The 16,324-nt window shown below is 44.5% G+C and overlaps 1 protein-coding gene across 14 annotated transcripts in view; it reads left to right on the top strand.

Annotated features, from left to right (window-relative positions):
• Lrch1 (leucine rich repeats and calponin homology domain containing 1) overlaps positions 1–16,324 on the top strand; it is a 204,739-nt gene that overhangs the window by 118,840 nt on the left and 69,575 nt on the right. For all 14 annotated transcript variants that reach the window (XM_087586448.1, XM_087586443.1, XM_087586442.1 and 11 more), the window contains 9 exon segments: positions 363–499; positions 1,023–1,150; positions 2,611–2,674; positions 5,719–5,824; positions 8,236–8,351; positions 12,662–12,729; positions 14,679–14,765; positions 15,783–15,872; positions 15,962–15,998. In XM_087586448.1, coding sequence (XP_087442574.1) covers positions 440–499; positions 1,023–1,150; positions 2,611–2,674; positions 5,719–5,824; positions 8,236–8,351; positions 12,662–12,729; positions 14,679–14,765; positions 15,783–15,872; positions 15,962–15,998 — 756 coding nt within the window. In that variant the 5' untranslated portion in view covers positions 363–439.

The following is a 16,324-nucleotide window of genomic DNA, read 5'->3' as shown; positions in this document are numbered from 1 at the left end:
CAGCTCGTGGACAGTTTTAGATAGATTTTCCGTAGAGCATATCATCTTTAATCAGCATGCGCTTCAGGAGAACGGGCATAGTAACATGCATGGCTCTGCATGGCACGGCCCGCGCAGTTCGATGGCACATGTTTCCAGTACAGTGTGTAATGACCGAGTGCCCAGGGAAACGGCCCCTCATTCAGGGCAGTTCTTTCTATGCGTGCCACGGGTTTCTAACAGTGGCACGGCTCACTTTTGACTCTGCTAGCCCGAGTTCCTCTAGCTACACAGAGAGTTAACCTTTGAGCGTGTAGCCACTTGATCCTGCTACCTCCTGAGACTTTGTCTTTTAAATTTGCCCCTTTTCTCTCTTCTTCCAGAGCTAGTAGATCTCCCCTTGGTAAAGTTTGACTTTTCCTGCAACAAAGTGCTGGTGATCCCCGTCTGCTTTCGGGAGATGAAGCAACTGCAAGTGCTCCTCCTTGAGAACAACCCCCTGCAGTCCCCGCCAGCTCAGGTGAGGACTTGCCCAGAGCCAAGGCCCGGGCTGCACAGTCGTGGTCCATGTGACTCTCTGCAGAGCCCCGGCTAGGATTCTCCGTACACCGGAAGCTGCACTAGGCATGATGGGATGCAGTCAGCAATCTCTCCCCCTCCCCGCCTCCCACCGAACACACAGTGAAGCTTCCAGTCGATCTGACTGATACGTTGCCCGGCTTGGGATCTCATCTGTCCTCACAGCTCTGTTGTCCTGTTTGCACCATCAAGGGCAGAGTTACAGGTTTGATAACGTTCACTCAGTGACACTCTTGAAGCTTATCATAGACTGTGTGGCCTACACAGGGCGTTGTATGTTCCTTATTTGAACATTAGCTGGGAAAACTGAACTTAAACATCTTAAAATAGGACTGTTGACATCGTTGAGACAAGTTACACTCAGGTCATGACATTCTAAAGGTTAAACTGCATGGTCAGGGACCTGGAACTTACATCTTGCTTTGTCACTGAGAAGTAAATCCTCCTCCCTGATTTCTCCGCAGATTTGCACGAAAGGAAAAGTGCACATATTTAAGTACCTGAGCATACAGGCATGCCAGATAAAGACAGCCGACTCCCTCTACCTGCACTCCATAGAGAGGCCCCATTCACACCAGCACGTGGAAGACAGGTGAGTTAACGCCTTCCTTCCCGAAAGAGCCCGCTTAGAGTGACCCTCACCGCAGCCGCCCAGGTAACCTGGCGTCAGGATCCGTATGCTTTGCTCACGTGATTCACATTTATGACTTGGAGATGGAGAAAGTAACAGCATACAAAAAACTGATGCTATGGAGAATCTCTAATCCCTCCAAGGGACCTCTCCTTATCAGTAATCAGTGCTTCCTGAGTACGTTGTGTGGATCTTCTGAATAGGGTCTGTAGCGGATTTTCATGCCTACGCAGTTAGCACCGCTATACCAAACTCTGTTGTAAAAACTTACATTTTAACAGTCGTTCCTTTTTTTTTTTTTAAAGATTTATTTATTTATTATATATAAGTACACTGTAGCTGTCTTCAGATACACTAGAAGAGGGCATCGGATCTCTTTTACAGATGGTTGTGAGCCACCATGTGGTTGCTAGGAATTGAACTCATGACCTCTGGAAGAGCAGTCAGGTGCTCTTAACCACTGAGCCATCTCTCCAGCCCAACAGTCGTTCCTTTTAAGCTAGGTGTACCAGCTCCTGTGATCCTGGTACTTAGCAGACAGGGTCGAGAGGGTCATGGATTTGAGGCCAGCCTGAGCAGTACATGTAGCAAGATCCTATCTCAAGCCTGCTGTTCTTGATTGAATGACTGTATCAAGCTGAAGTGTTAAGAGCTACCAATTTTCTGTGTACCCGTCAGCTGTAAGTTTTATCTTAACACGGCTAAGATCTGCAGGCTTCGGTTTTTAAAATGTAGTGTGGAAGGTTTTTATCCCATTTCCAGTTTCATGTGTAAGTGTTAGAATTCTTTCAAGCATCGTTGAGCCATTTGTGGTGTAAGACAAGCCTCGTGCATCCAGAGAACAGAGTAGCCACAGTGACCCACTTAAAGAAATGCATTTTTCTTGAGAATTTTACAAGGCAGAGATCTTTCCCCATGTGATTTGCTAAACAGACTGACTTGAAATTTTCAACTACCCTAATGCCATTTTCAAAAGAACACTTTAAATATGTATTAATTATTTTATATTTATATTACAAGGTATAATCAAATACCAGAGAGGTTTTCAAAATGCTTGAAAATAATGTTTCAATACCTATGACATAAAGTGATGATACATCTTACTGCTTTTATATATGTACCAATAAGATAAAATTAGTAACTGTTTTAAAGAAATAAGTTGTCCCCCAGAGGAAGGAAACCCTGGGTTCAGAGAATGGATGATGTCCTCAGCAGCTGTAAGTTTTCTTTATAGCTGTGTGATCTTAATAGTTCTTAGAACGAGACTGACTTGTTGCCGTGTATCAATGACTTCAGCTGTTGATGACATGTTTTTTTATAATGAAGTCATAATCCCATTATTAACTGGTGTCCCTTGGTGTCAATTTTGCAATTTTGGATCCTTTTCCGATCAAACTGAATATTGATGACGTCGGCCGCAGTAAGAAGGACTCTGACTCGGGGGTTGGAAGTGATAATGGAGATAAGCGGTTATCTGCCACTGAGGTAAATCTGGGGGCATAGCACTGCCCTGCCTTCTGCGTCTATCTGTCTGTCTGCCAAAGTCATCCTCTAGAAAGAGCCACCGGCACATTCGAATGATCTGACAGCTCGAGCACCTGTGATAGCAGCTTGGGGCCCATAAGGGTTAATGTTAGCGGCTGCCTCTCAGGCGCCTCAGAGACCCTGGCTTCCTCCTGTCCCATTCCCACACTACCTAGAACAGTCTTCTGTACTAAATGAATACTACGACAGGACCGTGTGTCAGCATGAGGCACTTGGATGAATGTACCTTTTTGTAACGGTACTTTAGGGATGCGCGGTTATATAGGTCCCTACGTGTCAAAGAATCAATGCATGTTACATGTGAGTCGCTTATTCACTGAAATGTCTGTAACTAGTTGTTGCATTTTTAAAATATTTAAGCGAATCCGTATGTCCAGAGGGTGTGGATGTGTCACAACACACGTGTGGTGGTCCAAAGGCAGCGGGCAGGAGTCAGTTCTCTCCTTCCACCACGTGGGTTCCAGAGATCGAACTCTTGGCAGGTCATTGGGCTTGGCACCAAGCACATTTTCCTGCTGAGCCATCTCGCTGTCCCTGACCTATAGTTTGAGAAACAGTATTTGTATTTCTTATCCTTGAGCTGCCTTGTGTTCAGAAAATTAAATTTATGTGTAAGCTCAATTAAATCAGTCTGGCATGATAGAATTTTCACTAGTTATAGAGCAAGCACACCATTCATATCTTTTTTTTGCCTCATGTATGGTCTGTTAGAACCCATAGGGGATCCTTGAGGTTGCGATGACTAGGCCAATTACTTCACTAAAAAATGGAAATTAAAAAAAAAATCACATTTTAATCAGGTGTGACTTCAGGAAAAAAATTCCAGTTCCCCTGGTCTTGAGCTTTAGTAAACAGAAAGGTCTGTTTTCCACAAAATTTAAAGACAAATATAACCTGAAGTCTGTGGCTGGGAAGATGGGTTAGTCTTGTAAAATGCTTGCTACACAAGCACGAGACCCTGAGCTCAGCCCAGAGCCCCTGTACAACCCAGGCCCAGAAGTGTGAACCTGTAATCACACCGTGAGGCAGAGAGGGACAAGAGGCAGGCCTGCTGGCTCAGCTAAGTCCGTGGGATCCAGGTTCAGTGAGGGGACCTGTCTCAACAACAATGTGGAGAGGCAGCGAGGAAGGCGCCCAGCATTGGCCTCTGGCTTCCACATGCTACACACACAGTAACACGTGCACACACAGACATATAAAAAACGAAGTTCCTCGTCGTCGTTGTTGTTGTTGAAGAACTCTTTTTAACGTCTCCCTGAAGAGTCAGTGGGAAGCAGAGGCATCCAGTATCCGTGCGAGACAGCGACCCACATGAAACCACGCTGGCAGCTGGCTGTGATTGCCGCTGGGGTTGGAGTGCTGAACACATTGCTTTCTCGTGTTCTATTCTCTTTAGCCCCCTGGACTTCATGAAAACTCATAAGTCCCCTCAAACGGATGACTGTCGCGAAAACTACCCACCCTGGGCTTATTTTCCATTAAATTAAAACAAGTTCTCCTTTCTCTCTCTTGGAAGAGTAAGTCCATTAATAGAACATCGCAGAAGGAACTTCTTTATCCCTCTCTTACATACAAGTAGGATGCTGATAGCATTCTGAGGAGAGCCCAAGGATTTATTCTCTTCCCTTAATTAGATGCATATCTTTGGACTTCTGCTAGCTGTGAGGGTAGGAGGTGGGTGGAGGGAAAAGGGAACTGTAAAAAAAGATTACAATTCACTCGAATAAAACATGTCTTTCCTTTGTTTTTCTTACCTCACATGCTAGCCTCATTGTCTGAGCACGTCTCTGTGATACTTTTTTTTTTCTTTTAAAGTGATAAGGGTTTGAATTATACCACATGGTGTGTTACCTGTAAATTTTTTGGTCGAGACACTCCCCATTTGCACCTAACTGTGGGGGTCAGTAGTCACGCCTGTCTCCTTTCTCTGATGTATGCCATCATCTGATTGATTTGACATTGGTCAAGAAAATAGCAAGCACACAGTTTTCTCAAGATAGTTAAGCAAGAACTTCTGGGGCTCTGTGAATATTTGTCTGGTGAATGAAATTCATGCTTGCTTTCTGGCGTTTCTAAGTGGCCTATGCATGTGTCCAAAAGTGAAAATCGCTTCAGGAACTGACCACACACCTGAGAGCTCTCTGCAAGAGGTCCTGCTTCCTGTGGCTTAGGATGCTTGTCACTTGTCCCTAAATAGCAACACTAAAATGGAGAGAAGGGAAAATGAGGATCAGTATCTTAACTTGTGACAGAATTATAGATTTCTGAATATATTTCATTGGCTAACATGATGAAGGAGACATCAGAGAGAATTAACTCCCATTACTTCCTAGAACCTTGGTTTTATAAGTAATACAGAACACCCTTTCTTTATACCTAATACTTAGTAACATTGTCACCTGCCTGGTGCTGTTCCTCAATGCAAATCAAGGCTAGACACTGACCCTTAGTATCTTACTAAATACACACTCGGTTGACTGCCTCCTTTGCATGACTAGCCACACGAAGCCTCCCTGTAGTTTTGGTAAATCAGCCCTTTGTCAGACTGCAGCGCACCTCTCCTAGTAAGATTATAATTTAGGGCTATAGGACGTCTCTAAGTATTCCCCTGTGTTGGGCATTGTGCGGCCCTTTAGTGCCTTGACTGGCTAGAAGCTCAGAAGGGAGAAGCTACCAGAGACGTCAGCCTCTGTATCTGTGTGGAGGTGTGTGTACAATGTCAGTACCGTAAATCACAGCCAGCTCCCAGTCACAAAGCAGCCTCAGCAGCCGCCCTAAAGGCTCAGGTGCATCCCCACCATCCCCCTCGAACAGCCACTGTCCCGTCCTGACCCCGCCATTGGTCAATGTTTCTGAATTTGTATAGGGAGGATTTATCTCTGCTGTCTTTTCTGCCGTACGCTGTTTGTAAGGTTGGGATGCCACTTTATGTGCATTACGCGCCCTCTCCCTTAAGTGACATATGATTCCCTGTATCTTTTTAGCCCTCTGATGAGGACACGGTTAGCCTCAACGTGCCCATGTCGAACATCGCAGAGGAAGACCAGACCACCAAGGAGGATGCGTGCCATCGACTCGCCCCCGCTGAAGGTCTGAGAGCGACGCGTGCAGGCAGTGCTTGCTTTGCAGGTTTCGTTAGACGTGGGGCTAATGGCACCACGTACAGATGTGCAGTTACTTTTTATGTCACACATCCTGTGAGCCAGCTGTCATGCCCACAGGGAGTGACTTCATTTCGAGTCTAGATGGCTCTCCTGACTGTAGTGCAGATTAGGGAAACCGAGGCATCAGACATTTGAAATAACTCATCTGTGCTTTCACAAGCCGGCTCTGCTCCTTACAGTTCGTAGTAGCGTCCTCATCCTGAAGACTGTAGGAGATTCTTCAAATTCATTTGTGAAAAGAAAATGTCGATTTGATGGATAAGACGTAGGACAGCTCTAGCAGATGCCCTAAAAATCTCCAGATCTCAGTGAGAAGTTGGTAGAGGGCAGACATCTGGGAGACTGATGTTCCAGTAATCCTGATTTAGATGGACTCCCCGAGCCTCACCTCCATAAGGGTTAAGCAGGAGGGGTGGAGCATGAAGGTTCTTGGGGATTGGGGTTGTAGGCGGGCCTAGAAGTGCCCATCATTTATAAGATGGACTTCATCCCACAGACATATCTAACACACCTGAGGCATGGGCTTGGGAATCTGGCCTCTCCCATCCCCCGTAAGGTCAGCTGGCCTTCGGGCTTGCTAGCATTCATTCTTCGACTCTTTGATAATCATGGAGTGAACTGTAGCTTGAATGCCTTCTGAATCTCGAAAGCAGCCGTACCACCATGCAGAAGTTGTGGTAGGTTTCTGATGGATCTTGTTTGTTCAGTGACTTTGAAAGAAAACACTGAACTTCATCATTCATGATTCGTGACACAGTGGAGAATGCTGTGAGAGTAATGTAGAACTGTATGAATGATAGATCATTTCCCAGGTGACTATGTTCCCTTTAAAAATCCTTTTTTTAGGTTTATTGGTTTGATTTTGTGTGTGTACACGTTTGGCCTGCACGTATGTAAGCACACTGTGAGTGGGCCTGGTACCTGCAGAGGTCAGAAGAGGGCACTGGGTCCCCTGAGACTGGAGTTTCAGATGGTTGTGAGCCACCATGTGAGTGCTGGTTATGGAAGCCAGGTCCTCTGCAGGAGCAGCATTTAGCTGTGTCTCCAGGTCCAGCGTGTTCTGTGTAATGATTAGAGAGCTAATTTAAGGCTGCTCACACACTTCCGTGTTCTCTTTCACCAGTATCTCTTTAGGATACTTGTATTTTATTTTGTTTGTTTAAAACAAGGTCTTCCTATGTAGCTCAGATTGGCTTAGAACTTTCTATCCTCCTGCCTCAGCCTTCCAAGTACTGGGGTTGTCGGAGAGTATCAGCACACTTGACTCTTAAATTTAGATTTTTAAATTTTAGAGCTTGAGGGAAGCGTTAAACATAGAGACTGTGATGGAAACCAAACCCCAAAATATAACTAAATTCTTACAACAGCAACAGCAACAACAACAACAAATGTAGCGGATGCCAAATTCATATAATCTTTTTTAACAATATGGATTGTTGTGGGCAGGGTCATGTTTAAGATAAATTTCCCTCTTGTAAAACTTTTTAAGTGTTGTTATCTGCCCTTGTCTCACGCGTTCCATCACAGAGACTTGTAACAAAGCTGTACCTCTCGACATCTTGCAGTCACTATTTAGTTGGATTCTTTTTTTTTTTTTGGTTCTTTTTTTTCGGAGCTGGGGACCGAACCCAGGGCCTTGCGCTTCCTAGGCAAGCGCTCTACCACTGAGCTAAATCCCCAGCATGCAGTCACTATTTAAAGGACACTCTGCTTTCTCCTATTTATCCTTCGGTCAGGAGAGTCCTCTGTGCTGTCCCCTTTTCTGCCTTCTGCCTGCTGGAACAGCTGAGTCCTGCCCCAGCATGCTCTGGCTTCTGCAAGGCCGTTCTTGCGTAATTTCTACTGTCCAGAGGATATGAGGCTCTTGGCTGGTCTTCTCTTTCTTATGGTTTCTATTGGTTGCTTATGGACAGAAGTAATTTAACCCCTACAGTGTATACGCAGGTACCTATCTAAATGGCACAATGATTTCCAGGTGACAGTGGTCATTAGAATTGACCTTAGCATGTGTAATAGTTAGCCACACATTTCTAAAAACACAAAAGTGGTTTTTATAATTTTCTCAACCCTTTAAAAGCATGAGAGGGCATTTTGTTTCTTTCGTGGGGGAGCAAAAGCTACGAAGAAGCCTTGACTTTTAACTCTCAGTTTGGAGTCTTCTGTTTGTTTTCTGTTTCTCCCTCTTCCCCCATGTTTAATTCCCCCCTTACGTGGGCTGCTCACAGACCTCTGCAGCAGGTGAGGGAGGGGCTGGTTGTGTGTTTGGGGAGCTGTGTGTGCTTCATGCCTCTGACCCTGAAGTCACACTTTCTTGCTTTCTCTGCATTTTCCTGACAGGAGACTTTCAGCCGACACCTTCCCTTTTGGGTGACAGTGGCAGCTCAGGACAAGAAAGAGAGCAGTTTGCTGGCCGTGCAGATGTTCTACACTGCGAACTTATGAACTATATTAAGGCAAGGTTTTGCAACTCAACTCATTTTCCCCTGCTTGGGACCTCAGCATTCAGATCCAAAGATTTCATCCGGACATGTCAGTCCAGCCTACTGTTTGCTCTTAAAGCCTTCAGCATGTCCTCTCAAAGCTTGACCCTCGCCCCCCACCCCCAACATTGAGAACTGGCCCCAGCCATGTCTGTTCTAGACTGTCTGTTCATAAATGATTTTTGTTTTCTGATTAGGAATCGTTTAGCTTCTTCTTGAGTCACTGAGCCTCACAGTTGATTTACCAGAATGACAATGGCCACTTGCGGAAGCTCCAAAATGGTTTCATTCTCCCCATGTTTTACGTTTGCATGTTTTATGTGAATGCCTAGATGGTTTCTGTGAATGCTTAGCTCGAGGGCAAAGGCTGTGCATTTTTAATCCACCATCCTTAAATCAGAAGACATCCTAGATTGCTGGACTTTTCTGATTTTGGAATGTTCATATAGATATTACAGAACAAGAATCCCTGATCTAAAAATCTGAATCCCAAAATGCTCTAAAACTAGTAGCTCAAAAGTGTATATGACTCGAAAAGTTTCAGTGTGCTGGACCGACAAGATGGCTCTCTCCTCCCACCATGTGGATCCCAGGGATTGAACTTGGATCGTCAGGCTTGGCAGCAGGCACCTTGACCTACTGAGCCATTGCGGCAGCCCCTCATCCATGTTTTCTGATGATTCCTTGATGCCTTCACCCACGCTAACCAGCATTCCCAGGAATCTCACACACACACACACACACACACACACACACACACACACACACACACACACCCTCTTGTCATTGGGCAGGAAACAAGCTGACCTTCTTTTGTACTGCTTGAGGCTGTAGTGTGCCCTAGCCTTCTTGCCCTGGAGACTGAAATAATGAACTTGACAGTTCCGTGATGAACCTGACTTAGTTTGTACAATGTGACGGTCTCAAACGATTACAGAAATACACAGAAGGAAATACGTAAAACACGTAGTCTTTATGGTACGGTAGCTTTTCAGCTTCAGTGCTTCATCTTGTATCTCCACCGACATTGCTTTGGCTGAATTCATCATGTCTGAGACGGTTGCAACTGCCCACTCCAGCTCCTCAGCCAACACAGTCCCTGAACATACGTGTGTGCACATAACATATGTGGACATAGCATACGTGCACACAGTCTACATTCTGCCACCAGCTCTTCTCTCAGGGCACAAATGTGCTTCCGTTACTCTCAGGTCATTCCCACAAGGTTCTCCCACACTTGACGCCTGTCTGTCAGCTTTGTGGGACAGGTCAGTCATTGGAACATGGAAAAATGATTTTGTCTTCATTTCATCAAGAATCTCTCTTAAGTTGAGACTAAACATAGAACACTTGAAAACAATGTCTTTGGAAGAGACAAGCTCCAGTTCAACTTCCAAAGGAAATCTCAAATTAGTAAAGCACAGTGTCCCCTGGATTCAGAGAGTTCGGGGATGCCAAGCACCCTGGGAAATGGCTCATGCGGAGGGTGCATCCTGAGGGCAGATACTCAAGGAGCAACCATGTGTCCGGCTTGACTCCTGTCTTGTGACCTGTGAGTGTGCCAGGCTGCCCAGCACATTGGCCATCAAAAGCTCTGTGTTTTGTATAATCCTGCCTTATCTACTCGGTTGGCCTCTCGTGCGTCTGTTACTGTGGCCTGTTTTCTTAAATCACTCATAGCAGTTGTAATGTTTGAGACCACTATGTGTGTTGCGTTATTCAATACAGAGCTAGTCTACTCCGAGAAAATACTAAGTTCGATTCCTTTGCTCACCTTTTTGTCAGTCAAGACAAAGCCTTGTTTCATGTGTGTTCTTTTTAGAGACCCCTGACTCAGGTCAGGTCACCCAAGCTTCAAAGACAGAGATAGGGTCCGAGAAATCTGCTGTGACAGAATTTCCTCATTGTGTGCTTGTGGGCCTCAGATGGCTACAGCAGCACTTGCAGTCTAACCTATGTATGGCGGCGTGCTGTTGGTTCATTAACACTGAGTTCACTAACACAATGAGGCACACCTGTAAAACTACATGCCTACCTGCTGTCTCTTTATGGGGTACTTTGCAGTTGTCTTGGGAAGTTATCTAGGGAGATTAATCAGCATCTCAGCGTTATATTTCAGGTCCCACTTAGAACCATGGGATAATTTTTTGAAGGCACAAAAATATGAAAATTACACTAAGTGGACCAACAGCAACGCTTGCTTAGGTCCACCATGACAGTTGGAGCCAGAGGCAGACTGTTCCTTATCCTGCCTGTCCTGGGTTCTGCTTCTGATTGTTCATCACTGCGCTCGCACACGCGTGTGTGTGTGTGTGTGCGCGCGCGCGCCTGAGCGCGCTTATGCATGTGTATGTGACTTGTATCTGAGTGTGTTTATATGTGAGTATGTATGTATGTTGTATGTATGTGTGTATATATATATAAGTTTTATGTGAGTATGTGTGTTTATGCATGTGCGTTTATGTGTGTATATGTGAGCTGTGTATATGTATGTGTGTGTTTATGCATGTGTGTGTATGTGAATGTGTGTGAGTTGTATGAGTGTGTATGTATGTATATGTGAGGTGTCTGTGTGTCTGTGTATATGTGTATATCTGCCTGTGTTTATACATGCGTGTATGCATGTATGTGTATGTGTACATGTGTATGTATGTATGTATGTGTTTATGCGTGTGTGTGTGCGTGCATGTATGTGTATGTGAGCGTGTGTGTTACTCACAAGTACCCCAAGCACTGCTTTGTACACAGCAGGTGAATCTGCCTGAGCAGGCTGCCTAATTTGCAAAACAAGGGTAGCAGGCTAATGTTAGCCTGTTCTATGTTCTGAGGAACAACTGCTTGTTTTGTTGACTTTTCATTCTGGAGCTAAAATCAGAAGACCACCCCCTTGCCTTTGCTAGTGAAAGCCTAGAAGAACTGGGGCACGTAGCTTTGGAAGTGTCACCTGGAAGTCTGATTTCATGAGCTTCACTGTCACTTGCAGAATGACACACGGTTCCTTTACATGTTTACTTGTTGTGCACTGAAAGTACAGTCTAGACAGTTGAGGTCTGAGTGGTTTTTTTTTTTTTTGTTTTTGAGCACTCTTCTGGGGAAAGTTTCATCCTAAAGAGACACCAGAACCAATGGAGATATGCCCTGTACCCCCCAGTCTGATGTTCTGTCCCTGCTAGGGAAATGTACCCGCTCAGGGTGGCCCTCTGTCAGTGTAGGCTCAGCCTGGACATTTGCCTTGGCTGAGGAGAAAGTCCAAGGAAACACATGGAAGGCCCACAGTGGACACCGCTTTCCGAGGATTTATGCTCAGGGCAGCATCTCTGGAGCGCTTCGGTGTGGGAGGCTCAGTGAGAACATTTGAGTGTCCGCTGACTTTGTTCACGTGAAACTACTGGATTCAGTGCAGGGCATTTCCTGTTGTTAAATACCAGTAAGCTGAATTAAATGAGGCATTCAGGTAGACTTTATACTGCTTCTATCTAATGGAAGTCGTAATCCTAAGCCAGCTTGGTTGTATTATTATTGTTGTTGTTGTTGTTATTGCTATTGTTATTAATTTTATGTTTTAATTGTGGTAAAATACATATAAATTAGGAAATCTTTTGTCTGTAAAATTTTTTGAGGCAAGGTCTTGGTAGGTAGCACAGGCTGTCCTTGAACACATGGTCCATCTGCCTTCCTTGCCCTCCCAAATGCTGAAGTGCAAATGCACCCATCCACCACCACAACGATCGCTTCAGCCACATTTCAGATGCTCACTGTAGTTTGTGTTACCTATATATTGTTAACACTGTTCTGTTCCACTGAAGCCTTTTTCATCCTTCTGAACTGAGACCATTTACCAGTTAAATCTTCCCGCCGTGCCTCCTCTCTCTGACAATTAAATCTTCCCACCGTGCCTCCTCTCTCTGACAATTAAATCTTCCCACCGTGCCACCCCTCTCTGGCAATTACTGCTCTGCTTTCCTTCTCAATAAGTTTCACTACTCTAAGTACCTCACATGTGTAGAATCATGCAATGTTGTGTGTGTGTGTGTGTGTGTGTGTGTGTGTGTGTGTGCGTGCGCGCGTGTGTGTGTGTGTGTGTGTGTGTATGTGTTATTTCATACTCAGGGTTTTCTGTATAGTGTAATTATGTCCTCCATGTAAAGAATATTCCATTATATATCTTTAGCTTGCATGTCAGTGAACAGCTGGCTTTCGGCTCTTGTGAATTACACTGCTGTGGCTATGGACTGGGACCAGTTTTAACTCTTCATTGACCAGCCCACGCGTTCTGTCCGTAGGACCAGGCAGAAGACTGTGAAGAGCTATTACGGATAGAAGAGGATGCTCACTGGCAGACGGAAGAACTGTGAGTGCCAGAGCTGGGTCATGGGCCATCTTCCCTTTCAGATGCTCTGGCAGTCATGTCCTGATAGCTTTTGATCCACTTTTCTTTGGAGAAGCCTAGAATCTCCCCAAGTCAGACAGATAAGCAGTTACCAGTTTTCCTATGACTCTTGTTACAGTATTAGGGCATACAGTCTCTCTTCATATGTGCTACCCACATAGACTGGTAAGAACATAGCCAGTAAAAGGTTATTTGGATTATAGTTACTGGTTTAGAAGTTCAGGATCGAGTGTCTAGTGAGAGCTTCTCGGTCTATCACAATACAGCAGAAGCTGTCCCATGGGAAGAGAGAATATTTGAGGTGGAGACAGAGCTGAGCTCCTGTGGATAAGGTGATATCTCTTGAAACAGTGGCACCCATTGTTTCCTTGGGGGCGTGGAATCCTAGATTCTCTGCTCAAGGTCCTGTGCCTAACACTGCTCTCTTAGGCATTGAGTTTTCTACACATAAAGTTTGGGATGTATATTCCAACCAGAGCACATCAGAAGACTCTACTTCTTCATTAGCCTTGAGTTTTACTTGAGACTGTCAATAAAAACGTAACAGTGAAAACATCTTCTACCTTCCTTCCATTTTCCTTGAAGAAGCCAATAGCCAGACCTAGTGTCTGGAGAGCCGGTCCCTTCAACCATGGTCTTCTGGTTCAAATCTTTGAAAAGCATTTCTCCAGTGTCCTGCTTGCCAATCTGATAACTGTCATAACTAGTACATTAAATTCTGTGTGCCCGGCACTATTTCATTTCCTGGGCAGCAGCCCAGCTAATCTTTGTAGCAGTCCTGTAAGCTCTGTTGTCTGCCATATTGCAGATGTTGAATTTGGGGCCTAGACTGGTGATGTGTCTCTCTCCAAGGCCACAGAAGGCTAACCCTTGACACTGAGGAATCATGTACCAAGTGAATATCTTTTTTTTTTTTTTTTTGCTCTACTATATATAAAGATTTAGTTGACAAGATATCCAAGGGGACAGATGACTGTCTTGACAAAAAATGGACCTCTTGTATGAAGTTGACTTGGAACCTGTAGCATTGGGTAGATGTTTAGTTCATAGGTTTTGGCTGTCTGTGGTGTGTGATGTATGTAGGTCTTGACAAACTAACACTATACTTTGTAGGCATTATTTTTTTTTCCTTAAAAGGACTGGTCAAATTCTTAAAAATGTTCTCTACTAGTAGGAATTCATTGGCCTACATTGTGTGGCAAGAAGAGTAGCCAACTGTGATCAAATTTCCCTTGCAGGAAAGTCCCTCTGTATCACTCTATCTTACCAGCTGCTAGTTGGATACACTTCTGAGAGGCCAAGGAGGCCTGAGTCAGTGTAGCATCGTAGAATCACAAGGGAAGAAACTGAGGCCAGATAAATCTTTGGAAACCCCATTATCAGTTTCACATCTCTTCTCAACCCTGACTCTAAAGTCAGGATCATCGTGGAGCTTTCTAGAGGGCCTTTCGTTCCTTGAGACTGGACTTGCTTGGGCTTGGTTTGTTTCATAAGCTGCACAGTTGATTTTCCTGCATTAAAGAATCAGGCCTGACAGCTACTCTCACACACTGAGCCCCACGTCGTAAAAGTAGTAACACTCAGCCGTGCTGGGGGAACCAGAGTTGGAAGCCTGGGGACTCATACAGCCCCACTCTGGGGAGCTCTTACAGGAAGACCCAAAGGCCTTGTCTGTTGTCTGACTGGCCATGGAAACAAGTAGAAGCCTGGGAACCTGGAGATGAGATGAGATGAGATGAGCTTTCCCTGCCCAGGGCCTTCTCCCACCTCGCTAGGACCCACCCGCACTTGTTGCTTGTCTTCATCCAAACTGGGTTTCTCAGAGTCCTTTTTAGAAGGTTGATGGGGTTTTGCAAGGATGAGCTTACGATGTCTTAGTAGTCATTCTGCACCCACACTTTATGTTACAGACTAAATTCATCCAAAGACCAGGATTTGGATATAGTGATGATCGAGCAGCTGAGAGAGGCAGAAGATTTGCTGCAGGGTCCCAACGGGTATGCATGTGTGTTCCTGGGTCTGGCGTGTAAATGAAGGCACTGACTTACTGAGCACATTAAGTCACCGTGTAAAACATTTATACTGGATTTGGTCTGGATGTAACCACTAACAGTGCAGTCCTTTAGTTACCTACTCCCCAAGATCCAAAGTAAAAGATTCAAATTTCCCGGTCCTAACCTCTCCTGGCATTCACATGGCACGGCTGGCTTCATTTATGGAAAACAGAAATATGGCAAAAGTGCAGAGAGTTGCTACTGATGTATGAACATAGGAGGAAAACCCTACTAAATAATGGACATTTACAACTTGTATTTATTTCCGGTACTGCCAGATGTACGATAATCAGTCATTATGTTTCTGAAGACTTGGGTTGTAGCTTCCTTTTTAAATTTGAATCGGACCCTGTCAGGAACAGGCACTGTACAAGACCTTCAAAGATCCCAAGTGATACTTGGCTGTCACGTCATCTTGTCAACGGCCATGCTAAAATCACTTTTTGTTGGACACTTTCTTTTTCACTATGTTGGCTTCTTCCTGTACTTGTTCTTTTATTTTAAAATAACTATAATAAATTTGACAAGTTTAATTTTTATTGTAATATTCTTGTGAGCCAGTGAATTGTTAGTTTTTAAATAAAGCAGTCTAAATCAGAAAGACTTTGCGGTCAAGCCTAAAATGTCGTCAGTGTTGTAGTGTTACTTTAGCAGCTTGGCTTGATTCTGTAAATATGTGATGTCCTGGATAAATTTAGTTATTTGTGACCCTTGACAATAACGACTTCATCAGACATTACCATGGTCTTTAGTTCATAAGTCGGAGTTCAGTTAAAAAACAAAACAATCAAACAAAAAACCCTGGTATTGTGTTGGGAGAGCCACATGTATTTGGAAAAATTTTCTCTTAATCCCAAAGACAAGCTTTGCTTGTCAGTTAAGTGTTTGAACTGCCTGGAGCCTAAAGAATAAATCAGAAGTTTAATGGTTTTACTCCTGTCTGTTCTTCCTCCTCTTTAGTCTAACCACGGACATTACAGAGAGAAGTATTTTGAATCTGTACCCCATGTGCTCAGCAGAAGCCTTAGAATTCCCTGATTCTTCACTCAAGTATGTTCACTTTTTAAATTCAGTATATTTCCTCTTTTGAAATTGATCATATTCCAAAATCTTCTGTCTCTTTTTCCACTTTCCTACAGTGGTCAGTTGCAGCTCGAGAGGTCTCCAGAGCGTGAGGTAAGGACAGAGCTTGGTGTTGCCGTGGGGGAGGAAAGCAGTGGTATTTGTTCATGACAGAGTTTGTAACCTTTCCTGGTTCTCTAGCTCTGTTGACTATTGTCCCCCACCTTCCTGCAAAGGTGAGAGTTGGCTTTTTTGGTTAGATTCTTTAAGACTGTTTGCGAAAACAGGCTCTTTCTGTCAGGCAGTGGCCACTGCCTGCAGTACATGGGAAACCAGGTCTGGCTCCCAAATGGAAGGAGGCCCATTTGATGTAGACGTTAGAGTTGAGAAAGAAGTCTAGTTAAATGAAGGACCTGAAGGATGCCGTCAAACGAATTGAG

The sequence above is a fragment of the Rattus norvegicus genome, chromosome 15 (genome assembly GCF_021556685.1).
Source record: "Rattus norvegicus strain SHRSP/BbbUtx chromosome 15, alternate assembly SHRSP_T2T, whole genome shotgun sequence".
Classification (NCBI taxonomy): Eukaryota; Metazoa; Chordata; class Mammalia; order Rodentia; family Muridae; genus Rattus; species Rattus norvegicus.
This window is presented reverse-complemented; position numbering and strand designations above follow the sequence as displayed.